The following is a 25942-nucleotide window of genomic DNA, read 5'->3' on the forward strand; positions in this document are numbered from 1 at the left end:
GGGAAAGTGATGTGATGCTAGGAGAATTGCACTGCACCCTCCACCACTCAGCACAATCCTTGAACCCCTCTTTGCATTTGCACTAGCTACCTGGGCAAGGCTGGCCCACAGGACCATTGCTCTACATCATCTAGGAATAGAGGTGGGTTCAAAATAGCTCAGCTGATCATACGGAAAATATGCTTTACCTCTGAAGACACACAGGAATATCTTTCATCCCGGGGAGTGTATGTTGGACAGACAAGAGTTTGTGCAGCTCTCAGGTACTCCTCTGCTTAGACTGTACAACCCAGGGACTACTTGCAACAGCTCCTTTGTCTTCTCCATGCCAAGGAGGAGTGTGAAGATACCCTCTGAAGATGACAGATAGGGAGAGAGCATCCCTGGCAGAAATGGAGGGTAGGAGTGGGTGACAACTCACAGTGAAGGTGAATGAGGATAGGGGTAGCAAGTCTGTTCTTTGCAACAGCCAGTCCAGCAGATGAAAGGTGAAGGTGATGGGCAAGAAAAGCAGGCCTGAATAAATACAAATCTCAGGCTACTGAGGACCATGGTCTTCTCAAAGACATGCATCAGTCCAAGTTTGAGTCAGGTCCATATTAAATTCAGTATCAAAGCTGTGTGTGGTGGAGGAGAGCATTGCATCCAGCTGAGAGCAGATGAATCATATAATAGTTTGGGTTGGAAGGGACCTTTAAAGGTCATCTAGTCCAAGCCCCCTGCAATGAGCAGGGACATCTTTAACTAGATCAGGTTGCTCAGACCCCCATCCAACCTGACCTTGAATGTTTCCAGGGATGGGGCATCTACCACCTTTCTGGGCAACCTGTTCCAGTGTTTCACCATCCTCATCATAAAAAACTTCTTATACCTAGTCTGAATGTCCCCTCTTTTAGTTTAAAACCATTACCCCTTGTCCTGTCACAACAGGCCCCACTAAAAAGTTTGTCCCCATTTTTCTTATAAGGCCCCTTTAAGTATTGAAAGGCTGCAAGAAGGTCTCCCCAGAGTCTTCTCTTCTCCAGGCTGAACAACCCCAACTCTCTCAGCCTTTCGTCATAGAGGAGAATACAGATGAGCTCTGTATCTTAGCATCTGAAGACTGTTCTCATCTGTTTGCTTAGTTTTCAGTTTTGCTCACTGAAGACTTTTCAATCTGTTCATCTCTGTCCTGTTTTCTATACTTAGATAGCTGTTACTGCCTGCCTTCTGGCCAGGCTCCAGCAGGCCAACAGTTGGCCAACACCCTTCTTGATAGCTGATGTATACACCCAGCCACTGATGTGCAGCAGAGACCTCAGCACTCCTGGGAAAAGACAATGGTCACAAAGACATCTCGTACACGGGAGGACCCCCTGTTCCAGAAGTCTCAGGTGAGGTTTGCTTTTTTTGCAATACCCATAGGTTGTTGAGCCACAGCCTGTTGTGCTTTGATACTGATCCTTATGTTCTTCCCACTTGTGGGGAGCCTGGCCGGTAATTCTTGGTTTGTATTTGTACAGTCAATTACTCACTTGATAGTTAATCCCAACAAACCTGTATTCGTTGATAACACTTTGTGTGTTATCTTCTAGGTGGCCACAAATAGAAGAATTGGCTTTGTGCTCAGTGTTTTTCCAGGAACTGAATTTAGACTGAATCTTCTAAAATTCAGTTCCTTCCTCCCCCCCCCCCCCTTCTTCCCTCCCTCGTTCCCTCTTCCTTCCTCTCTTCCTGCCTCTTTTCCTTCCTTCCCTCCTCTATTTTTTTCCTCTCTTTCTCTCATTCATTCATTTATTTGTCCATTAATTTCTCCTAAGATCGAAGTGGATCAAAGTCTAATTTTGACCACGTAGGGAGGCTTGGAGCAACTGACTGTGCATGAGGGTTCTTGCATGGAGTGGTATCCCTTGCACTATGTGACAATTCTTGACACACACTGTGGCTTTCCTGAAATGTTCTGGAGTTTCCCAGAATGCTTTACTTGGAGTAACCAAAAAATCAAAACCAAATTCCTCTTTTCTCCCTGATGACCTGTTGAAAACACAGTCCTGCCCAGCCCTAATACCTCTCCTCAGGACACTGAAGATAACCTGAATTTCCTGATTTTTCTTCAGCCATACACTGGTCCTGTGCATGCGCACCAGGCAAGGCAGTAACTTGGGCTGCTTTAGCATCATAGCTGTCAGCCAGTTCTCAACATGGAGCAGCAAAGACCTGCTATTTATTTAACCAGGCACTCGACCTCTTCCAAGGGAAGCAGTGTCCATGCTGTCTTTTAATAACATCATCACTTTTTTAGGCATGCCAGGATCAAGCTTTAATATCACTGGCATTCTTAGGATAAAAACTCAACCATTTATCCTTTCATCATCGGACCTGCTGTGTTGAACATGGCTCTGTGGACCACTCCATGCAGCCAAGGCATGAACCAGCTCATACTCACACTGCTGAGGGTTAGCACCACACAAAGGGGACCAGCTATGCTCATTCTTCACAGTGCTTGGTTTGGATGGGCTCTTTGTCCCATGCTTGAGGATATATTTGCATTGTTTTTCAGCTCAAAATGTTTGAGGTAGTAGGAATTACGTTTTTTTAAGCCTGCCAGAGAGTTGTTTTCTATAGAATGAAGATGAGACATTGACTACACTGAGGAGAGGCAGGGAAGCGTGTGCGTGGGGAGGCAGAGCTGGCTACACTAGAGCTGGAGCTGAGAGGTAAAAGTAGTCTGATACATCTCTGCACAGCTTGTCTAGGATGGGCTCTGGTGTGAACTGTCCCTCAGCTGGGCTCTGGTTTTCCCTGGGGAAATGGTTTGGTCTGGAAGGGGTAGGTGGGGTAGGATTAGCATGCATGTCATGTAAACACAGAGGGAATAGGCGAGAAACTAGTTAAGGAAGAGATACTTTGTCTGGGACCTGATGTCTGCGCCCTGTGGCAAGGTAAAATTTACAACTGCAGCTGTTTGATCTGAGTTGAAAAGGTGTAAGTGTGTAGAGATGGGAAGGATGCTCTTCACATATCTGAGGACATGCATCTGAAGAGAACTGAAGCACACTCTGCTTGCATTCTCCCTCTGGAGGCCATAAAAACACGTTCCCTGAGCATAGCGATTACTTACTACAGCTTAACGAGGGCTTTGCATTTAAGAGTGAGTTAGGAGGAGAAAAGATAATCATGAACTGAACTCTTTTTTGCTAGAACAGTTGTACTTGCTGATTTTCTTTGGGCTCTTCTGCTGAAAAGGAGTTTGAGTAACTCTGGACGTACAAGGCACATTATTTCCCAAAGCCAGCAAAGCCCTTTAGTTGTCTCGTCTTTGATGGAAAGCCTTTGCATACACCATAGCACATCCCACTGGCCTCTATCTGATACCCTGACATCTCTAAAGGCAAGATGGGTGGGATATGTGCACTGAGCGATGCTGCAGTATCTAAGACATCTTCATCAGGTTATAAATATGGCACAAGAATAAACAGAGACTAGCAATTTTCTGTAGTGGGTGACTGTCTATATTTAGACAAATGAGAACTTTCCTGGGTGTCTGTAATGTCAGTGCCTACATCTGATTAGTAGACATTCAGAGTTCCTTTTATAATTACTGACTATTTAATCAATACACATAGTTCAAAGTAGTATTTTGGCTTCTGCAAGACACTGAACACAACCCAGCCCTTTGTCAAAAAGTCCCGTGGGGGGCACTGTCAAAAGGTCCTTGGGGGCCTGACAGCACTCCATGTCCATTCCCACATCCTACTCTCCTTTAACTTTGGCTTTATCCCCTCCTCATACGTTCAGTTGGGGTGGGGGGGAAGGGGGACTGTTGCACCAAGTCTAGCTGGGACATTGCTCAAGACTTCAACATGGACATGCCAACCACGGCATGACTCTCTGTCCCTGGGACAACTTTCCCTCTCTGGACAGTGTCTTGCCAAGACTGGAGCCAGCCCCTGGTGTCCCTGGCTGCCTTTAGCAAGAAGTTAGGCTGTCATTAATTACAAGCAGTACTTGGCAGCTGCACCACTGCAAGGAACTGGACTTCCCTGCGGCCTCTGTGGAGGCTTGGGGGTATGCAAACCACAGAGCCATCTCTTGGGCAAGGTCCACAAAGGTCTTTCCCTTTCTTTGATTCCCCAAAGCCACTCTGTGGAGACAATCATCTAAATCCTGTAGAAGTCTGGTTATCTGGGATGGTTTTGGCTGTGGTCCCCAGGGAGAGCCCATCCTGCATTGCACCTCTTTCAGCACAAGGACAAGACTGTGCTTCTAAATCCCACCGCATCTTGCACAACTGGCCTTGCTTCATTGAAATCCATCACCTGGTTTAGGCTGTATCAGGCTGGACCAAGAGAGGTGCGATGGCATGCTGTCTTGTCTGCACAGCCTTTCCTAAACTCTTGTACAGCACCCCTGGCCCTAGAGCTGACCGTGCATGTCCATCCTGGACATGTCCCATGCATTTCAGTTTTCATTCTTGGCTTGGAAAGTGGAGAGGATATTTTGCCATCCTGCTGTTCAACCCATCCCATGCAAAGGATGGACTGGGCTTTCAGGTCCCCAGGGTCTGGCAGCCAGCCAGCCTTGCTTTTGCTCAGATTTTATTATTAATATTATCTATCTCACCATTTTTGCTAGCACTAGCAGCACACCCAAAATTTCTCTCCATTCAAGCAGCCCTCCCCATTTTCCCTGCAGTTCTCCTGCTTGATGAGCAACCCCAAGAGAACATTTCAGCTGGTTGCAGCTCCCAAACAAGGCGCCCTGGACAGTGGATGTGACAGGAAGGATGTGTTTCATCTGTGTGCTCTCAGGAATGTGCTACTCTCCTCTGCCTGCAGAAGACAATGTGTTGGAGGGCAGGGAGGTGGGTCCTACCCTGGGACACCCTAGACCCTGCCTCAGGAGAAAAAGGATTGAGGGATGGTACAGAGAGGAGAGGCACAAGCCAGGAGAAAAAGCCCTCCCAAGGAGAAAGGGTGCAAAAGTGCAGCAGAAAGTGCTGGAGCGTGTCCAAAGAAGAGCAACAAAGCTGCTCAACAAACAGTCTGGAGAACAAGTCCTGTGAGGAATGGCTGAGGGAAGTGGGGTTGATTAGTCTGGAGGAAAGGAGGCTCAGGGGAGACCTTATCGCTCTCTACAACTACCCAAAAGGAGGTTGTAGCAAGGTGAGTGTCGGTCTCTTTTCCCAGGTAACAAGTGATAGGATGAGAGGAAATGGCCTGAATTTGTGCCAGGGGAGGTTTAGATTGGATATTAGGAAAAATTTCTTCACTGAAAGGGTTATCAAACACTGAAACAGGCTGTGCAGGGGAGCAGTTGAGTCACCATCCCTGGAGGTATTTAAAAGACATGTAGAAGTGACAGCTGGGGACATGGTTCAGTGGTGGACTTGGCAGTATTAGGTTAACGGCTGATCGATGACCTTAAAGGTCTCTTCCAACCTAAATGATTCTATGATTCTATTAAATTAATTGCTTGCACACTGGGGTTCAGTACCATTTGCAGCCCTGGGTACAACCCCCTCTGTCCTACAGCATGCAGTTACCCCAGTTGTCGGTGGCTGGTTTATACCCAGTGCTTAGCTGGTTTCAGACAGAGACAAATCCTAATGCCTGTCCCAAGGAAAGGTCATGTTTAGGTCCTGCATCCTGTCCTGGTAGATCCTGTCGAAGGTCTCGCTCTGCGCCACTGTGAAATGGTTCTCCCAGTCCCCGCAGATGCCTGAGGAAGAAGTGTTTCAGGCTCAGAACCCACCCCAGCACGCAGCCCCCCCCCGCCTCTGCTCTGTAGGCACAAGGGGAGAGGCTCAGCTCTTGGGTCCAGCTACCATCCCAAGGGGGTTGTCCAAAACGAGAGACCATGCCCATCCCTGCAAACATTCAAGGTCAGGTTGGATGGGTCTCTGAGCAACCTGATCTAGTTGAAGATGTTCCTGCTCATTGCAGGGGGCTTGGACTAGATGACCTTTAAAGGTCCCTTCCAACCTAAATATTCTATGATTCTATCTTATGATTCTATGATTCTATGAACCCCATTCTTCAGACCCAAATGCACCGTGATGCGGCTCTCCAGGACACCCTCACTCTGGCTGTCCTCATGGGGCAGGACACTTGACAGGAGGAATCTCCCTGAGGTGTTTTGATGGGGTCCTCACCCTTCCTCAGGAACTGGCCCTTCGTCTGGTCCATGATGTCTGCAGGGAGCAAGATGGAGCTGTACATTGGGTTCTCCCGCATGGCTGTGAAGGAGGCATTTTGCACCACCGAGGAGATGGCATCGTCATCCAAATCTTGCCCCAGGAACTGGCAGAGACATCTCACACTGCTGTGCATGTCCTGGAGGGACAGAGGGAGCCTGTTACAACTAAGTCGCTTGTAACACACTATCATGTTTGGAGCTGGAGGGTCTGCCTAGGTGTCTACCTGCTTCAGCTCTTCATAGGTGATGTAGAAGAAATTCTCAGTGTCCTTCATCTCCATCCAGCCTTGGACATGTTCGAACCAGGAGCCATGGGGCACTGGTGGGAGGCAAAAGGCATTAGGTCAGGGCAGGGCAGGGGATGTGCAAGGCTGAGGAGGGTTCACACAAGGTTGGGAGCAGGGCAGCCACGATGCAGGACAGAGCAATGGTGTCCAGGGAGCAGGTGGGACTGGGAGATCCAACTGCAATTGCAGCTGAGCAATCAGTTCTTCTCCAGCCACCTCCATGATTGGAAGAGGTTGAGGCTAGAGGTGTGCAAGGCTCACAGGTAAGGTCCTGCCAGGGCTTTATAAGGTTTCTTGGCCAAGACTTCCTGAAGATATTTGAACTCTGCAGGAGAAGGCAAGGAAATCCACTTTCCATCTGCTTCAAAGCACAAGAGGGCTTTGTGGGCCTGCGCATGTCTCCAGAAGTGCTTTGCTTTCCTCCTGATGCATTGACCTCTCTCCTGTGGGAAGCTTGGCTTCACAGCCATCATCAGTAGACAGTGGCAAAAGACTCCTGAGCCAGAGCTGATGGGAGACACCACACACCCACCCATCCCTGTGCCCTGAGTAGGCCCCAAACCACACTCACACTCTCCGTTCAGAAAGTCCCTCAGGAACTGCTCAAAGGATGTGGGATCCTCATAGCTGTTGCACATCTTGGAGAAGTAATAGTAGGAGATGACAACATCTTGAGGATCCCATACGGTGTAAATAACCTGGGGTGGAGTGCGTACAGGAGTGATACGTTCCCAGTAGGGGAAGGGGAGTTGCAGGCCCTGGCACTGGGGTAGATCTGAAAATGGAGGGGTCTGCCACACAAGGACCAACTCTGTGCTAGACTCCATCATGCAGACCTTGGGCAGGGGTCTCCATGAACACACAAGTCCCCTAGAGCCATTGGAGACTCTTCAAAATATCTAAGAGGGAAAGGATGTGACATGGGGATCTGCATATTTCCATCTGGAGGGCATGGAGGACACTCACCACTCTCCTAGGCCAACACCAAGATCCTCACCCAACACCCTTCACTCCAAGGTTCCCCAGATCCTGGGCAATGGTCTTCCCAGCCCCCCTGTCCCCTTGAAGCTCTGTGTGGGTGCCCATCCCACCTTGGCACTGGAATGGGAGAAGGACTTGGGGAAGATGTGCCTGGGGAGGTGGCAGGTCAGCAGGCGAGGTGGGGGATAGCTGAGGGCTGACTCCAGACCCAGACAGGTTGGGAACCAGGGCATGCGGTCAGAATTGAGGATGGTTCGGCTCCAGCCGGGGCAGCTATGGCTGTGAATGAGGCTCAGGATCTCGGCCATCCACACAGTGCCTGCCAGGGAAAGCAGAGGTGCAGGGCAGGGGACTTTGCCCAGGGGGTCGGGATGGGAGGAGCTCACTGTGCCACAGCTCTATGGTCAGCAGAACCTTCAGCACTGAGTCTGTGCCCTGCCAAGAGATGGTGCTGCCCTGCCGATGCACCACCACTGCGGTAACCACCCCCCGCAAACCATTCCTGTTCCCCACCACAAGGGAAGATTCACCCTCTGAACAACACCTGGAGATGTTTCCAAAGCTCTCACCCCTCTCCTGGCCCTCTCCACCCTTGGCCAGCCCTGCTCTCCACCCCTCGTACCAGACTTGGGGTAGGTGACGCTGAAGACATCATCGTCCCTCACCAGGAACTCATTGTGGGTGAAACTCAAGCTGTGCTCAGAGTTGTAGGCAGAGGGGAACTTAACACCTTTATATGTCACACAGTGGACTGGCATCGTGCCTGGATGGCGATGGGTGCTGCAGCTCTGAGCCACTATGATGGGGAGGGAGAGAGATAGGGTAAGGGTGCTGATTCCAAGCCAAAAACCCTTTCCCCCCACCATAGCAGAACCCAAACAGGAGCCCAGACATCCCATATCCCCAGCATCAAGTTATGCTGGGGTTATGGGATGTGTATTATGGGATAACCCACCTGGATGCTCTACAGTCCTTCCTCATGGGGACCCTACCTCAAGAGCACGTTGTGTGGATGGGGGACTGTGGGCTCGTAGGGCATTTAAGGAGCTCTAAGGCTAAGTTCCTGCTGATGGACCAACCTCCCACCTCCCTCCCGTTGCTGGCCCACGTGTTTACCTGCCCTCACAACTAGGAGGGGTGTCGAGCAGCCTTTGTTGCAGGACCTCTGGCCAGCCAGGGGAACAGGAGGTAGAACTTCCCTGTCTGGTACCCAAAGCCTGGCTTTGCTCTGCTCCAGGAGCTACAAGTCCTTGGTGGTGCCAGGAGCTGGGGGAGAATAAAAGGGCAAAAAGTTTTCTGCCCTTGTGCCACCATTCTGGAGCAATGATTAACAAGACCCAAAGTCCAGTGGGCATCCCTTTCCCAAGGATGGGGTGGGTGGGCTGGGATGCAGGAAGCACAGCAGTGTATGTCCTTTTGGGAGCACAGCGGGATGGGAAGCTGGTGTCCTGTGTCCTCTGCCCTGAAATCCAACCCCCCTGCAAGAACCTCGCTTTTCTCCATGCCCCTTTGAATTCTCACTTAACCCTCTTCCTTTTCCTCCAAATACACTATTAAATGATCTCCCCGAGCTGAGGATCCTTGCTCAGTAAATTTCCCAGTAAATCCCAGTAAATTTAACAAATCCATTTAAAAAAAGGATTATTAAAATGGTTCACTAAAAAAAAAAGTCCTTCCAGGAAAGGAAGAGATGCTGCTACAGCAATAAGGGATGGGCCAGATCTTCTTTTTCACTAAAAACCTTCATGATTGCATTACAGGGAGAGGAAGAGGAGAATTTAGGATGAGAAGAAATGGCCTCAAGCTGCGTCAGGGGAGGTTTAGGCTGGATATGAGGAAAAATGTCTTCATGGAAAGAGTGGTCAAGCATTGGACCAGGCTGCCCAGAGAGGTGGTAGAGTCCCCATCCCTGGAAGTGCTCAAAAACCAGGTAGACGTGGCGCCTTGCGTCATGGTTTAGTGGGCATGGTGGTGTTGGGTTGACGGTTGGACTGATGATCTTAGAGGTCATTTCCAACCTTAATGATTCTATTCTGGTTTTATTTTCTCTAAAAAATAACCCAGCCACCAAGCCAGGAAACATGAAATTAATGATTACCCTTAATGAGTTTAGTAGTGGACTTGGTAGTGTTAGGTTAATGGTTGGACTTGATGGTCTTAAAGGTCTTTTCCAACCTAAACGATTCTACGATTCTGTAATTTCTTCCTCCATTGAAGCACTATACGGTCTGTTGTAGATCCAAGGACAGGGATGTTTAATGCCATTAATTAGAAGCAACCAATGCTTCTTGTAAATAAGGCAGCCTTGCAGCCATCTGCAAAATTAAAAGTCTTTTCTACGTGTTCCCCTAAGAATGCAGCAAGTATTCCACTTTCTTGCAAAAGGACTGCTATTTTGAAAATTTTATGTAACACGAAATGCTGATAAAAATAGACTGAAAAATAAGTCCATGGAGTGTGCACAGAGTGTTTGAGAAGTAGTAAATATTGGCTTTGAGCAGATAGGACAGGTTTGGGTTTTTTTTAAGAGAACCAACTAAAACAGCAATTTGCCTTTGGACCCTGCTTTGTTTTCCAAGCAAACAGGAGAAAAAATAGGATTAAGAAATGTTTAAACGCGTCAAAGAGGAATGTTAACCCACCCCTGGGTAGGAGGTTAACAGTAGGAGTGGGAAACTAAATTAACCCATCACCTTCCTTGCTTTGAGTTAAGAAACAAGTTAAGCAAAACTAAAAACTACAGGGAAAACCTCAAAGTATTGCCAATTTTTTTTTTTTTCTTTGCAATCCGAGTGGGTATCTACATATTTCAGGATGGACCTAAAAGAAACCTATCTTGTGTTTTATAGTCAGCAGTTAATAAATAGCTGTAGGCTTGTCTACCTCCAAAGAGTAAGTACACTAGCCTAAATAATTATTAAAAATTAGATAACAACTATGTTTGTAAACACCCTGGTGTGGATGAATTGTTACTTAAAACATGGCATCACCTTTATTTTAGAGATACATATATCATCATATTAAAAGGCATTAAAACATTATGAGTAGTGCTGGGTTAGTTAACATATAGAGAAACCCAAAAATTACTATATTAAGTTTTAGATATTTTTAAGTTTTCTTATTAAAAAAACCCACCCATGCTACTAGGGGAAAAAAAAAAAAAAAAAAAAAAAAAGCAAATAAAGGATTTTAAACTGCAGCCAGGGCATTAAAGTTAAACTTTAAAAAAAAGCATGTAATTATAGAGATTATCAAATATTAAAAATATTAACATACAACAATTCCAAATCAAACTTGTCATGTCAGAATTAATAGCAATTAAACAATATGTAAAAGCTAAGAATGAATGAATGCATGCTAGCCTTTTAAAACATAGTGATGAGCCATGAATATAATAAATTAATTTCTTCAGCACTAAGGTTTTATAAAGAAATCCCAAACTTAGCCAAACTGGAATCCACAGCAATTTAGAGCAAATTAAAATTAGTTAATTAAAGTTACCACTTTAAAATTCATTAAAGTACTAATAGAGGAGTGAAGTCTCATTAAAGAAAACCCATTTGTGCTCAAGTGGAACAGAAATCACACACATCACATTTTCCAGGAGCCCGTGCAATTCCCCCGCTGCTGCAGCTTCAACAGGACATTGTCCCCAGTTGGGTGGAAAATTAGAAAGAAAGAAATAAAGCAACAAAAATATCAATATCGGTCTTGGAACAGTGTTTTTTCAGATCTCACCTGGATGGGGTGCAGTGGTTAGATGCTCTGGGTAGGCACTGAATGGTTAATCAAAGATAGAGATGGGAAAAGGTGGTTTGTTTCAGGATCAGTCAAGCTCTGGGTCTTCTCTGGAGGCACCGGGTGGTGGTGCTCACAGATGATCAAACAGGGGATCAGGCCCAGCCAGCATGGCTTCATGAAAGGCAGGACCTGCTTGACCAACCTGATCTCCTTTTATGACCTGGTGACCCGCCTGGTGGATGAAGGAAAGGCTGTGGATGTCATCTACCTGGACTTTAGCAAGGCCTTTGACACCGTCTCCCACAGCATTCTCCTAGGGAAGCTGGCGGCTCCTGGCTTAGGCAGGCGAACTCTTTGCTGGATAAAAAACTGTCTGGGCGGCCGAGCCCAGAGAGTTGTGGTGACTGGAGTTAAATCCAGTTGGCGACCAGTCACGAGCGGTGTTCCCCAGGGCTCTGTTTTGGGGCCAGCCTTGTTTAATGTCTTTCTCAATGATCTGGATGAGGGGGTTGAGTGCAGCCTCAGCAAGTTTGCAGATGACACCAAAGTGGGCGGGAGCGTCGATCTGCTGGAGGGTAGGATGGCCCTGCAGAGGGTTGAGGACAGGCTGGACCGATGGGCCGAGGCCAGCTGTATGAGCTTTAAGAAGGCCAAGTGCCGGGTCCTGCACTTGGGTCACAACAAGCCCATGCAAGGGTACAGGCTTGGGGCAGAGTGGCTGGAAAGCTGCCTGGCGGAAAAGGACCCAAGGGTGTTGGTCGACAGGCGGCTGAACATGAGCCAGCAGTGTGGCCAGGTGGCCAAGGCGGCCAAGAGCATCCTGGCTTGTGTCAGGAATAGTGTGGCCAGCAGGAGCAGGGAGGTGATTGTCCCCCTGTACTCGGCGCTGGTGAGGCGGCACCTGGAATAATTGTGTCCAGTTTTGGGCCCCTCAATACAAGAAGGACACTGAGGTGCTGGAGCGTGTTCAGAGAAGGGGAACAAAGACGGTGAAGGGTCTGGAGCACAGGGCTGGTGGGGACCGGCTGAGGGAACTGGTATTGTTTAGCCTGGAGAAGAGGAGGCTGAGGGGAGACCTTATCGCTCTCTGCAACTCCCTGAAAGGAGGTTGCAGGGAGGTGGGTGTTGGTCTCTTCTCCCAAGTAGTTAGCGATCAGATGAGAGGAAATGGCCTCAAGCTGCGTCAGGGGAGGTTTAGGCTGGATATGAGGAAAAATGTCTTCACGGAAAGAGTGGTCAAGCATTGGACCAGGCTGCCCAGAGAGGTGGTAGAGTCCCCATCCCTGGAAGTGCTCAAAAACCAGGTAGATGTGGAACTCTGGGACATGGTTCAGTCTAGTCTACCCTTAATTGGTTTAGTGTGGACTTGGTAGTGTAAGTTAATGGTTGGACTGAATGATCTTAAAGGTCTTTTCCAACCTAAACTATTCTATGATTCTATGATTCTACGATGGGGAGCAGCAACGCTTCCCAACGGGATTATGAGGAGCATCAGGTCCCTTGGGGACAAGACTCCCTGCCCTTCCCCACTGAACATAAAGGGAATCTGGCAACTTTTAGGTGTATAAAAGGTGCTTGTAGGTGCAGCCCTCCATGGTGGTTAGCTTGATGGTCCTCTGTTGGGATGTGCCTTAAAGAGGTCCATGTCACCACGTCACTGTGCCTCAACCTCCACCAGTTGCTCCAAATGAAGTCCTTTTTGGGATCCCAAGAAGATAGCAGATAGAGGTAATCTGTAAGGGTATGTGGAAGGAGAATGCGGCTCCTTTAAGAGTATCTGGTCAAGGACCTTTTCAATGCAGCAAGGGAGAACAGGGAAGAGAGAAAGCCATAAACAGGAAAATACAGGGACACAAACCTGACTGAGAAATGATAAGGAAGGTGGTGATAACAACTAAACCTCATCAGTCACACTAATGGATGAGGGTATTTGGGAGGGTAAGAATGGTTATTCCAGCGAGCTTATCTGATCAGGGACTTTGTAAGTTAAGAAACCATGGAAAAAAGGGGGAAGCTAAAAACTGAAACACAGAGACACAAACTTGACAAAGTATACATGGAGACATTGACAAGAAACTCTCCTCACCCACATAGAGCTTTGGAGGTGTCGTATCGCTGTCCTGCACTCAGCATCATACACGTCTCCATCACACTACCCCCAAGAGCCCCGAGCATCCTTTGAGGGAAAGGATCCCCATTCTTGGGGGATCAGGGCTTAGCTGTCTGGCGAGGTGAAACACATGACTGATTTTGCATCAGGGCCAGTGCCACGTTTGATTTTCCATCCTTAATGGGTGCATCTAACTTCCTGCTTCACTGGTCCCCAGGGGTGGTAACCTTGTCTGGTCATTCCCTCCTTGGTCTCTTCAGTGATGGCCCTCAGTGTGGCTCAATAACATGCTCAGAAACTTGATTTGCTGCTGACTTTCCCTTCTCTAGAAGTTTGTTCAATTCACTTTCAGTATCTGCAGTTTGGGAACTTCACACCAGAGGGCTCATTAACATGCAAAATGCCCCAACAAGTTAAGTCTATGGCCAAATTTTTTCTTAAGTCTTCAATTCTATGGGGTTCATTAGAGCGATTTCAGGAGTGTAGTCAAGGTGAAAATATTTCAATAGTATATAACAATAAGAAAGGATTTCTTCTTTTTCCACTTTGGCTTTTCTTTTTACAGATTACGCTATAGCAGCAATCTCCAGTTGATACTGAAAGGAAACATCTCCTCATGGACTCTGAATATGCAGGGAAGTCAAGACCCTGTATGCCAGACACTCTGTTGGCACTCTTCCTCCCTACCTCCAACCCCACCATTTCTCTCATCAGCCACCTGGGACTTACAGCAGCCTTGCTCACATCTGACCTTCCTCCATTGAAGTCTGTAGCTGCATATTTCAGCCCATTGTTGCCAACTCCCCTTTGTTGTATGTCCTGATTTCAGCTGGGATAGAGTTAATTTTCTTCCTAGTAGCAGGCACAGTGCTGTGTTTTGGATTTAGAATGAGAAGAATGCTGATAACACACTGATGGTTTAGTTGTTGCTCAGTACTGCTTATGCCAGTCAAGGACTTTTCAGCTTCCCATGCTCTGCCAGGTGCACAAGAAACAGGGAGGGGGCACAGCCAGAATAGTTGATCCAAACTGCCCCAAGGGCTATTCCATACCATGTGACGTCATGCTCAGTATAGAAACTGGGGGGGATTGGTCGGGGAGCAGTGATCGCTGCTCGGGAACTGTCTGGATATCGGTCGGCGGGTGGTGAGCAATTGCATTGTGCATCACCTGCTTTTTATATTGTTATTATTCTTATCATTATTATATTGTTATTATTATCATTACTATTTTACTTTATTTCAATTATTAAACTGTTCTTATCTCAACCCAGGAGTGTTTCTCACTCTTACTCCTCTGATTCTCTCCCCCATCCCATCGGGGTAGGGGGAGTGAGCAAGCGGCTGCGTGGTGCTTAGTTGCTGACTGGGGCTAAACCACAATACTGTACTTGGGGAACAAGCTGCTCACAGACACAGAAAGATGTTTTATTACCAACCAACAAAAAAACAAAGTAAGGCATAGTTCGATAAAAAAAGAAAATACACCCCTCAGTTACATATTCAGTCCGTGTTACCTCTACTGAAGTCCACTTTCCACAGTGGATAGCCTTAGACCAATATAAAACACATTTTTCTGTCAAGCACAGAAGCAAAGACCTCCCAGTACACTCCCTGCTTGGAATCTGTTTGCCAATATTTGCTCTTTGCACACAGCAAGCTATACGCTGAAGTCATCAGCTCCCTTGATTCACAGATGGAAGCAAAGAGGCAAAGTGAACGAAATGTTCTCTCTTGCATAGCCAAGTCTGCACTAATCCCAATGTATTTGGGTGACAGGAATGTCTTCAAGCAGTCTGCTACCATCTAGACCCACTCATTTTTCATTCACTGAAGAGTAAATTAAATCTGAGTCCATTGTAGGTGAAGGCAGGGATGAGAGTGATCACATCTAATGCTGGACACCTTGGCTGCAATTGCCCAGGCTTCCCTTTCTACTCAAGGGAGAGAAATCTGTTGTCTCATGTGAGATGCTTTGATGTACCATGTCTGGTGACCAGCTCATGCTCCAGAAGTGCTCCTGTTGGTCCTGCATCACATTTCTCTGTCCCACGGGGGGTCTTCAGCTACCTCAGGGTATCTTGGAGGCAGTGGCCACCTCTGTGTGGGCAAATGTATCAACCCCTGAATTAAGATGTTATACAAAATTTCAAACATATGCAGAAAAGACCTCCATGTATATGTACATATAAATGTATAAGAATTCATCATTTTCAGAATGTTGGTGCTGGTCTGTAAATTCTGATTATTTTTTCATAGGCCATGGCCATGGAATCATAGAATCATAGAATCATTTAGGTTGGAAAAGACCTTTAAGATCAGACAGTCCAACCATTAACCTAACACTGCCAAGTCCACCATTAACTCATTAAGGCGGGAGGAGTAATTTCATGTTTCCTGGCTTCCTTTCCATGACGCAAGGCGCCACGTCTACCTGGTTTTTGAGCACTTCCAGGGATGGGGACTCTACCACCTCTCTGGGCAGCCTGGTCCAATGCTTGACCACTCTTTCCGTGAAGACATTTTTCCTCATATCCAGCCTAAACCTCCCCTGACGCAGCTTGAGGCCATTTCCTCTCATCTGATCGCTAACTACTTGGGAGAAGAGACCAACACCCACCTCCCTGCAACCTCCTTTCAGGGAGTTGCAGAGAGCGATAAGGTCTCCCCTCAGCCTCCTCTTCTCCAGGCTAAACAATACCAGTTCCCTCAGCCGGTCCCCACCAGCCCTGTGCTCCAGACCCTTCACCGTCTTTGTTCCCCTTCTCTGAACACGCTCCAGCACCTCAGTGTCCTTCTTGTATTGAGGGGCCCAAAACTGGACACAATTATTCCAGGTGCCGCCTCACCAGCGCCGAGTACAGGGGGACAATCACCTCCCTGCTCCTGCTGGCCACACTATTCCTGACACAAGCCAGGATGCTCTTGGCCGCCTTGGCCACCTGGCCACACTGCTGGCTCATGTTCAGCCGCCTGTCGACCAACACCCTTGGGTCCTTTTCCGCCAGGCAGCTTTCCAGCCACTCTGCCCCAAGCCTGTACCCTTGCATGGGCTTGTTGTGACCCAAGTGCAGGACCCGGCACTTGGCCTTCTTAAAGCTCATACAGCTGGCCTCGGCCCATCGGTCCAGCCTGTCCTCAACCCTCTGCAGGGCCATCCTACCCTCCAGCAGATCGACGCTCCCGCCCACTTTGGTGTCATCTGCAAACTTGCTGAGGCTGCACTCAACCCCCTCATCCAGATCATTGAGAAAGACATTAAACAAGGCTGGCCCCAAAACAGAGCCCTGGGGAACACCGCTCGTGACTGGTCGCCAACTGGATTTAACTCCAGTCACCACAACTCTCTGGGCTCGGCCGCCCAGACAGTTTTTTATCCAGCAAAGAGTTCGCCTGCCTAAGCCAGGAGCCGCCAGCTTCCCTAGGAGAATGCTGTGGGAGACGGTGTCAAAGGCTTTACTGAAGTCCAGGTAGATGACATCCACAGCCTGTCCCTCATCGAATCATAGAATCACAGAATGCTTTGGGTCGGAAGGGACCTTTAGAGGTCATCTAGCCCAACCCCCCTGCAGTGAGCAGGGACAGCTTTAACCATATCGGGTTGCTCAGAGACCCGTCCAACCTGACCTGGAATGTTTCCAGGGATGGGGCCTCCACTGCCTCTCTGGGCAACGCCTTCCAGTGCTTCACCACCCTCATTGGAAACAATTTCTTCCTTATATCCACTCTAAATCTATTCCTCTTCAGTTTAAAACCATTACTCCTTGACCTAGCACTACAGGCCCTGCTAAAAAGTCTCTCCCCGTCTTTCTCATAAGCCCCCTTGAAGCACTGAAAGGCCACAAGAAGGTCTCCCCGCAGCCTTCTCTTCTCCAGGCGGAACAACCCCAACTCTCTCAGCCTGGCCTCGTAGGAGAGGGGCTCCAGCCCTCGCATCATTTTTGTGGCCCTCCTCTGGACCCGCTCCAACGGCTCCATGTCCTTCTTCTGCTGAGGGCTCCAGAGCTGGACGCAGTGCTCCGCGTGACGTCTCACCAGAGCAGACTAGAGGGGCAGAATCCCCTCCCTCGACCTGCTGCCCACGCTTCTTTTGATGCAGCCCGGCATACGGTCGGCTTTCTGGGCTGCAAGCGCACATTGCCGGCTCATGTCCAGCTTTTCATCCACCCGTACCCCCAAGTCTTTCTCCGCAGGGCTGCTCCCAATGCCTTCATCCCCCCAGCCTGCATTGATATCGGGGGTTGCCCCGTCCCAGGTGCACGACCTTGCACTTGGCCTCGGTGAACCTCACGAGGGTCGCACAGGCCCACCTCTCCAGCTTGTCCGGGTCCCTTTGGACGACATCTCGTCCTTCTGGCGTGTCAACTGCACCGCTCGGCTTGGTGTCGTCGGCAAACTTGCTGAGGGTGCACTCGATCCCGCTCTCTATGTCACTGAGGAAGATCTGAAACGGCACCGATCCCAGTACGGGCCCCTGAGGGACTCCACTTGTCACCGGTCTCCATGCGGACATCGAGCCGTAGAACACTACCCCATTCCCTATCCACCGAACAGCCCACCCATCAAACCCGTATCTCCCCAATTTAGAGAGAAGGGTGTTGTGGGGGACTGTGGCGAACGCTTTACAGGAGTCCAAAGAGATGACACCCGTGGCTTTTCCCTTGCCCACTGATGCAGCCACTCCTTCATAGAAAGCCACTGGCTTGGTCAGGCAGGACTTGCCCTTGGTGAAGCCGTGCTGCCTGTCTCGAATCACCTCCCTGTCTTCCATGGGCTTGAGCGTAGCTTCTAGGAGGATCTGTTCCATGATCTTCCCAGGCACAGAGGTGAGGCTGACAGGGCGGTACTTCCCAGGGTCCTCCTTTCTTCCCTTTTTAAAAATGGGCACAACATTCCCCTTCTTCCAGTCACCAGGGACTTCACCTGACTGCCATCACTTGTCAAATGTCATGGAGAGTGCCTTGGCAACTCCATCAGCCAGTTCCCTCAGGACTCTGCGATGCATCTCATCAGGTCCCATAGACTTGTGCACATTCACGTTCCTCAGGTGGTCTCGAAACGGAACTTCCCTTACAGCGGGAGGGGCTTTGCCCCCCTGGGCCCCATCTTGCGGTCCGTCGACTCGGGAGGGGCAAGGAGAGAGGTTGCCGGTGAAGACTGAGGCAAAGAAGTTGTCGAGCACCTCCGCTGTCTCCTCGCCTGTTGATACTAGGTCGCCGTTCTTGTTCATCACAGGGGGGGTACGCTTCCTTTAACCTGCCTTTTCTGGTTGACATACCTGTAGAAGCCCTTCTTGTTAGTCTTTACATCCCTTGCCAAATTCAGCTCCAGCTGCGCCTTGGCCTTCCTGACCCCCTTCCCTACACAACCAGGCAGCTTCCCTCTACTCTTCCCAGGACACAGCACTGTCCCTGCTTCCACTGGCTCATCATTATTATTATCGTTACTATTTTACTTTATTTCAATTCGTAAACTGTTCTTATCTCGACGCAGGAGTTTTCTCACTCTTACTCCTCCGATCCTAGCCCCCCATCCCACCAGGGCAGGGGCAGTGAGCGAGCGGCTGCACGGTGCTTAGCTGCTGGCTGGGGTTAAACCACGACACGTCAACCGACACGGCTCCCAGGCAGTGACACGCAGGGATCTCCTTTACCCTTGCAGAGGAAAGGGATTCAGCTAGGTCAGCTGAGCTGTCTCATCCTGGCTCTGTAGGCTTGCGGCTGGAAGGGGACTCGGCTATCTCACACGCCTGCCACAAATGCACACGAGGTGGCATTCCTCCCGCCTCAGTTCAGGGGTGCACAAAACGGCCACAGAAATGATGCGAGGGCTGGAGCCCCTCTCCTACGAGGACAGGCCGAGAGGGTTGGGCTTGTTCCGCCTGGAGAAGAGAAGGCTGCGGGGAGACCTTCTTGCGGCCTTTCAGTGCTTCAAGGGCGCTTAGGAGAAAGACGGGGAGAGACTTTTTAGCAGGGCCTGCAGTGCTAGGACCAGGAGTAACGGGTTTAAACTAAGGGAGGGTACATTCAGGCTAGATATAAGGAAGAAATGTTTTACGGCGAGGGTGGTGAAACACTGGAACAGCTCACCCAGAGAGGTGGGAGATGCCCCATCCGTGGAAACATTCAAGGTCAGGTCGGACCGGGCCTTGAGCAACCTCATCTGGTTGAAGATGGCCCTCCTCATCGCAGGGGGGCTGGGCCAGACGACCTTTAAATGTGCCTTCCAACGCAAACCATTCTATGATTCTGTGATTCTGTGAAAATAAGCACCTGCATGTGAGCTCCTTGTCTCCGCTCCCGTGCTAATTCATGGATATGGAGGCCGCGGGTGAGCTGCTCAGGCACAAACACATGGTATCGTTCCAGGGGCCAGAGGTGGCCAGGCAAAAATGCCATGAGACCTGCAGGGATGAACAAGGACCTCCTGGCAAAACTCAGGCATGAAATAAAAGCATACAGAGGCTGGAAGCAGGGACAGGTCACCTGGCAGGACTACAGGGACGCTGCCCGAGCACGCAGAGATGCCATTTGGAACGCGGAGGCCCCAGTGGAATTGATTCTGGCGAGCGATGTTAACGGCGGCAGCAGGAAGGGTTTCTGTAATGACATAGGTGAGAAAAGGAAGACCAGGGAAAATTTGGGCCCCCTGCTGAATGAGGCGGGGGACCTGGTCGCACAGGACATTGGAAAAGGCTGAACGCCGCCTTCGCCTCCTCTTTTACTAGCACGACCGGCCTTCGGGAACGCCAGGTGCCAGAGATGAGGGGGATCGAGCCTGGGGCCAGGCAGGCATACCCTTGATGGAAGAGGGTCAGGTCAGGGAACACCTGCGCCAGCTGGACACGCGTAAGTCGTGGGCCCTGACGGCAGGCACCCATGGGTGCCGACGGAGCTGGCAGATGTCAGTGCGAGGACACTCTCCACCCATCTTTGACCAGTCACCGAAACTGGGGGAAGTGCCCAAAGACTGGAAGAAATCAAATGCCACTCCTATTTTCAAGAAGGGCAAGAGGGAGGACCTGGGGAACTACAGGCCGGTCAGCCCCTCCACGATCCCTGGGAGGTGACAGAGACGCTAAGCCTGGAAAGTACTTCCACGTACATTGTACTGGCTTTGGCCGGGATGGACTTCATTTTCTGCACAGCAGCCCGCGTGGCTGGGGGCTTGTGGCCAGCACAGCGTTGATAACACACCAGTGTTGCAGCTCTTTGCTGAACAGTGCTGAACAGCGCTGAACAGCGTCAAGGCCTTCTCCGTTTCGCTCTCTTCCAGCAGCTCGCCTGGATTTCTTGATGAGGGACGAGCAGGGCACGCCATTTAGCAAGGCAAAGACTCACGCTGTGCATTGGCATCCATGCCCTGGTTTCGGTAGCCAGGAGGCTGCATGCGTGGCCTCGGTCAGATAAGACCCACGGGCCCGCTCCGTGCCAGATAGGGCTGCTTCCAGCCAGCTCCAAAATGGACCCAGTGCTGGCCAAAACCGAGCCCATCGACAAAGCTGCTGGAGCTTCTGTCAAAACGCATTTGAAAAAGGGCACAACTGCCACACTGGGATAGGCGTTGGGGAACCAAACGGTGTGAGAAGCCAGCCCCGCAGACACCATGGTCGGGGAAGAAGAAGGGGGAGGCGGTAGTCCAGGCACCAGAGCAGAGATTCCACTGCAGCCCACGGAGAAGACCACAGCACAGCAGAGGTTCCCCTGCAGCCTACGGAGAAGGCCATGGTGGAGAAGGTAAGCCCTGCAGCCCGTGGAGGACCCAGCACCAGAGAAAGTGGATAATTCCCGAGAGAACTGTGGCCTGTGAAGAGCCCACAGTGGAGCGGGTTCACCTCGAGGGACTGTAGCCTGTAGGAGGGACCCCATGGGGACAGTGTGAGAAAGAAGGAAGGAGCAGCAGACAGGAACCGCTGTGGGCCGACCACAACCCCCATTCCCCATCCCCTGGCGCTGCTCGGCAGGGACGAGGTAGAAGAGTTGGGAGCAAAGGAGGGAAGTTGAGCTGGGGAAAGAGAGGGTGGGGAGGAGGCCTTCCATGGCCAGGGAAGGAGACAAGGTCTTCCAACAGCCCCACACCTCTTCCACCGTCAGCCTTTGCGGTTACACCTGCCCGGCCTGCCCACTCGCTTTGCCACCGTCACGTTTGCGCTCAAGTCCCACACGCGTTTTGGCATGCCCGGTGCAAGCTGCCATCCACCCAAATCTGGAGCCCACCTGGCCATGGAGGCAGAGAGAGGCCAGGGCCCCTCTGCCCAGGGCTGGGCACAGCTTCTCCCTGCGAACCTGCCCCAGCAACGCTCCTCGTGCCCGTCAGCCTCTGGCCTGGCACGGGTGCCACAGGGACAAGGGCTGCTGGGGCAGGGCTGGAGTAGCTCAGCTGGGAGAGCGTTAGACTGAAGATCTAAAGGTCCCTGGTTCAACCCCGGGCTTCAGCAATGCTTTTCTCCCTCACGCTTTTGCACAGCCTGCCTGCCACATTCCAGCCTGCCCCGGCCCTCCTTGCTCCTTCGCCTCTTGCCAGAGCGCTGCCCCTGCTCTGCAGCTGCACATCTGTGCCGTAGAAGGAGCCTTCCTCTTGCACCACAAGCCCACAGCCTTCCCCTGGGCAGGACTCTCCATTCGCTGCTGCTTTGGCGGGCTCTCCACCTGCCCCTCCTTCCCTGCTCCACAGCAACTGGGAGCTCTCCTTCGTGGGGTCTCCGCAAAGACCTTCTCTCTCTCCTCTTTGTCATTCCTCATGGTGTGCACACTGCTCCCATCCTCACGCCCCTCCCTCACCTGGCCCTCGGTTCCCGGACCACAGGCCACCGTCCCCCCAGTCCCGGGGACACGCACTCCCTGGACCTGAGGCCTGAACGGCAGCAGCCTCCCTCCGGAGCTCCGTCGCAGGCACACCGCTGATGTGCCCAGGACAGCTGGCAGGGCTGTGCCCAAATACACTCACCCACCACACCGGACTCTCCAGACCAGCTGCAGCCCCTCGCAGACATCGGGCCCTGCACTGAGGAAGACAGTCCTGCTCGTGAGCTCCAGCCAGCTGCTGGGCTCCCCTCTTGCAACCTCGAGCTGCTACAGAACCCTGCCCGCCCGTCACGAACACAGTGACAGATGCTTTGGGTCGGAAGGGACCTTTAGAGGTCATCTAGCCCAACCCCCCTGCAGTGAGCAGGGACAGCTTTAACCAGATCGGGTTGCTCAGAGACCCGTCCAACCTGACCTGGAATGTTTCCAGGGATGGGGCCTCCACTGCCTCTCTGGGCAACGCCTTCCAGTGCTTCACCACCCTCATTGGAAACAATTTCTTCCTTATATCCACTCTAAATCTATTCCTCTTCAGTTTAAAACCATTACTCCTTGACCTAGCACTACAGGCCCTGCTAAAAAGTCTCTCCCCGTCTTTCTCATAAGCCCCCTTGAAGCACTGAAAGGCCACAAGAAGGTCTCCCCGCAGCCTTCTCTTCTCCAGGCGGAACAACCCCAACTCTCTCAGCCTGGCCTCGTAGGAGAGGGGCTCCAGCCCTCGCATCATTTTTGTGGCCCTCCTCTGGACCCGCTCCAACGGCTCCATGTCCTTCTTCTGCTGAGGGCTCCAGAGCTGGACGCAGTGCTCCGCGTGACGTCTCACCAGAGCAGACTAGAGGGGCAGAATCCCCTCCCTCGACCTGCTGCCCACGCTTCTTTTGATGCAGCCCGGCATACGGTCGGCTTTCTGGGCTGCAAGCGCACATTGCCGGCTCATGTCCAGCTTTTCATCCACCCGTACCCCCAAGTCTTTCTCCGCAGGGCTGCTCCCAATGCCTTCATCCCCCCAGCCTGCATTGATATCGGGGGTTGCCCCGTCCCAGGTGCACGACCTTGCACTTGGCCTCGGTGAACCTCACGAGGGTCGCACAGGCCCACCTCTCCAGCTTGTCCGGGTCCCTTTGGACGACATCTCGTCCTTCTGGCGTGTCAACTGCACCGCTCGGCTTGGTGTCGTCGGCAAACTTGCTGAGGGTGCACTCGATCCCGCTCTCTATGTCACTGAGGAAGATCTGAAACGGCACCGGTCCCAGTACGGGCCCCTGAGGGACTCCACTTGTCACCGGTCTCCATGCGGACATCGAGCCGTAGAACACTACCCCATTCCCTATCCACCGAACAGCCCACCCATCAAACCCGTATCTCCCCAATTTAGAGAGAAGGGTGTTGTGGGGGACTGTGGCGAACGCTTTACAGGAGTCCAAAGAGATGACACCCGTGGCTTTTCCCTTGCCCACTGATGCAGCCACTCCTTCATAGAAAGCCACTGGCTTGGTCAGGCAGGACTTGCCCTTGGTGAAGCCGTGCTGCCTGTCTCGAATCACCTCCCTGTCTTCCATGGGCTTGAGCGTAGCTTCTAGGAGGATCTGTTCCATGATCTTCCCAGGCACAGAGGTGAGGCTGACAGGGCGGTACTTCCCAGGGTCCTCCTTTCTTCCCTTTTTAAAAATGGGCACAACATTCCCCTTCTTCCAGTCACCAGGGACTTCACCTGACTGCCATCACTTGTCAAATGTCATGGAGAGTGCCTTGGCAACTCCATCAGCCAGTTCCCTCAGGACTCTGCGATGCATCTCATCAGGTCCCATAGACTTGTGCACATTCACGTTCCTCAGGTGGTCTCGAAACGGAACTTCCCTTACAGCGGGAGGGGCTTTGCCCCCCTGGGCCCCATCTTGCGGTCCGTCGACTCGGGAGGGGCAAGGAGAGAGGTTGCCGGTGAAGACTGAGGCAAAGAAGTTGTCGAGCACCTCCGCTGTCTCCTCGCCTGTTGATACTAGGTCGCCGTTCTTGTTCATCACAGGGGGGGTACGCTTCCTTTAACCTGCCTTTTCTGGTTGACATACCTGTAGAAGCCCTTCTTGTTAGTCTTTACATCCCTTGCCAAATTCAGCTCCAGCTGCGCCTTGGCCTTCCTGACCCCCTTCCCTACACAACCAGGCAGCTTCCCTCTACTCTTCCCAGGACACAGCACTGTCCCTGCTTCCACTGGCTCATCATTATTATTATCGTTACTATTTTACTTTATTTCAATTCGTAAACTGTTCTTATCTCGACGCAGGAGTTTTCTCACTCTTACTCCTCCGATCCTAGCCCCCCATCCCACCAGGGCAGGGGCAGTGAGCGAGCGGCTGCACGGTGCTTAGCTGCTGGCTGGGGTTAAACCACGACACGTCAACCGACACGGCTCCCAGGCAGTGACACGCAGGGATCTCCTTTACCCTTGCAGAGGAAAGGGATTCAGCTAGGTCAGCTGAGCTGTCTCATCCTGGCTCTGTAGGCTTGCGGCTGGAAGGGGACTCGGCTATCTCACACGCCTGCCACAAATGCACACGAGGTGGCATTCCTCCCGCCTCAGTTCAGGGGTGCACAAAACGGCCACAGAAATGATGCGAGGGCTGGAGCCCCTCTCCTACGAGGACAGGCCGAGAGGGTTGGGCTTGTTCCGCCTGGAGAAGAGAAGGCTGCGGGGAGACCTTCTTGCGGCCTTTCAGTGCTTCAAGGGCGCTTAGGAGAAAGACGGGGAGAGACTTTTTAGCAGGGCCTGCAGTGCTAGGACCAGGAGTAACGGGTTTAAACTAAGGGAGGGTACATTCAGGCTAGATATAAGGAAGAAATGTTTTACGGCGAGGGTGGTGAAACACTGGAACAGCTCACCCAGAGAGGTGGGAGATGCCCCATCCGTGGAAACATTCAAGGTCAGGTCGGACCGGGCCTTGAGCAACCTCATCTGGTTGAAGATGGCCCTCCTCATCGCAGGGGGGCTGGGCCAGACGACCTTTAAATGTGCCTTCCAACGCAAACCATTCTATGATTCTGTGATTCTGTGAAAATAAGCACCTGCATGTGAGCTCCTTGTCTCCGCTCCCGTGCTAATTCATGGATATGGAGGCCGCGGGTGAGCTGCTCAGGCACAAACACATGGTATCGTTCCAGGGGCCAGAGGTGGCCAGGCAAAAATGCCATGAGACCTGCAGGGATGAACAAGGACCTCCTGGCAAAACTCAGGCATGAAATAAAAGCATACAGAGGCTGGAAGCAGGGACAGGTCACCTGGCAGGACTACAGGGACGCTGCCCGAGCACGCAGAGATGCCATTTGGAACGCGGAGGCCCCAGTGGAATTGATTCTGGCGAGCGATGTTAACGGCGGCAGCAGGAAGGGTTTCTGTAATGACATAGGTGAGAAAAGGAAGACCAGGGAAAATTTGGGCCCCCTGCTGAATGAGGCGGGGGACCTGGTCGCACAGGACATTGGAAAAGGCTGAACGCCGCCTTCGCCTCCTCTTTTACTAGCACGACCGGCCTTCGGGAACGCCAGGTGCCAGAGATGAGGGGGATCGAGCCTGGGGCCAGGCAGGCATACCCTTGATGGAAGAGGGTCAGGTCAGGGAACACCTGCGCCAGCTGGACACGCGTAAGTCGTGGGCCCTGACGGCAGGCACCCATGGGTGCCAACGGAGCTGGCAGATGTCAGTGCGAGGACACTCTCCACCCATCTTTGACCAGTCACCGAAACTGGGGGAAGTGCCCAAAGACTGGAAGAAATCAAATGCCACTCCTATTTTCAAGAAGGGCAAGAGGGAGGACCTGGGGAACTACAGGCCGGTCAGCCCCTCCACGA

The 25942-nt window shown here is 51.3% G+C and overlaps 1 protein-coding gene and 1 pseudogene across 1 annotated transcript; one reads left to right on the top strand and one right to left on the bottom strand.

Annotated features, from left to right (window-relative positions):
* LOC142596361 (uncharacterized) overlaps positions 1–25942 on the top strand; it is a 488757-nt pseudogene that overhangs the window by 269173 nt on the left and 193642 nt on the right.
* LOC104034486 (sulfotransferase 2B1-like) lies at positions 5585–24117 on the bottom strand. The gene is made up of 11 exons (XM_075725465.1): positions 23962–24117; positions 23152–23331; positions 18370–18516; positions 17560–17739; positions 8609–8711; positions 8068–8241; positions 7556–7764; positions 7036–7162; positions 6402–6496; positions 6134–6314; positions 5585–5700 (listed from the first exon to the last, which is right to left on the bottom strand). Exons 1-11 carry the CDS (start codon positions 24115–24117, stop codon positions 5585–5587), a joined length of 1668 nt encoding a protein of 555 aa, XP_075581580.1.

Source organism: Pelecanus crispus, chromosome 31, assembly GCF_030463565.1.
Source record: "Pelecanus crispus isolate bPelCri1 chromosome 31, bPelCri1.pri, whole genome shotgun sequence".
NCBI lineage: Eukaryota > Metazoa > Chordata > Aves > Pelecaniformes > Pelecanidae > Pelecanus > Pelecanus crispus.

Bases quoted from the DNA above. Each gene is read 5' to 3' on its own strand.
- LOC104034486 (XM_075725465.1), bottom strand. From the start codon at position 24,117: ATGAACAAGAACGGCGACCTAGTATCAACAGGCGAGGAGACAGCGGAG. The intron at 18,517-23,151 runs GTCGTGCACCTG...GTGATGAACAAG, and splicing joins TCACCGAGGCCAAGTGCAAG to AACGGCGACCTAGTATCAAC. The intron at 5,701-6,133 runs GTGAGGACCCCA...CTTCTTCCTCAG, and splicing joins GGGCCAGTTCCTGAGGAAGG to GCATCTGCGGGGACTGGGAG.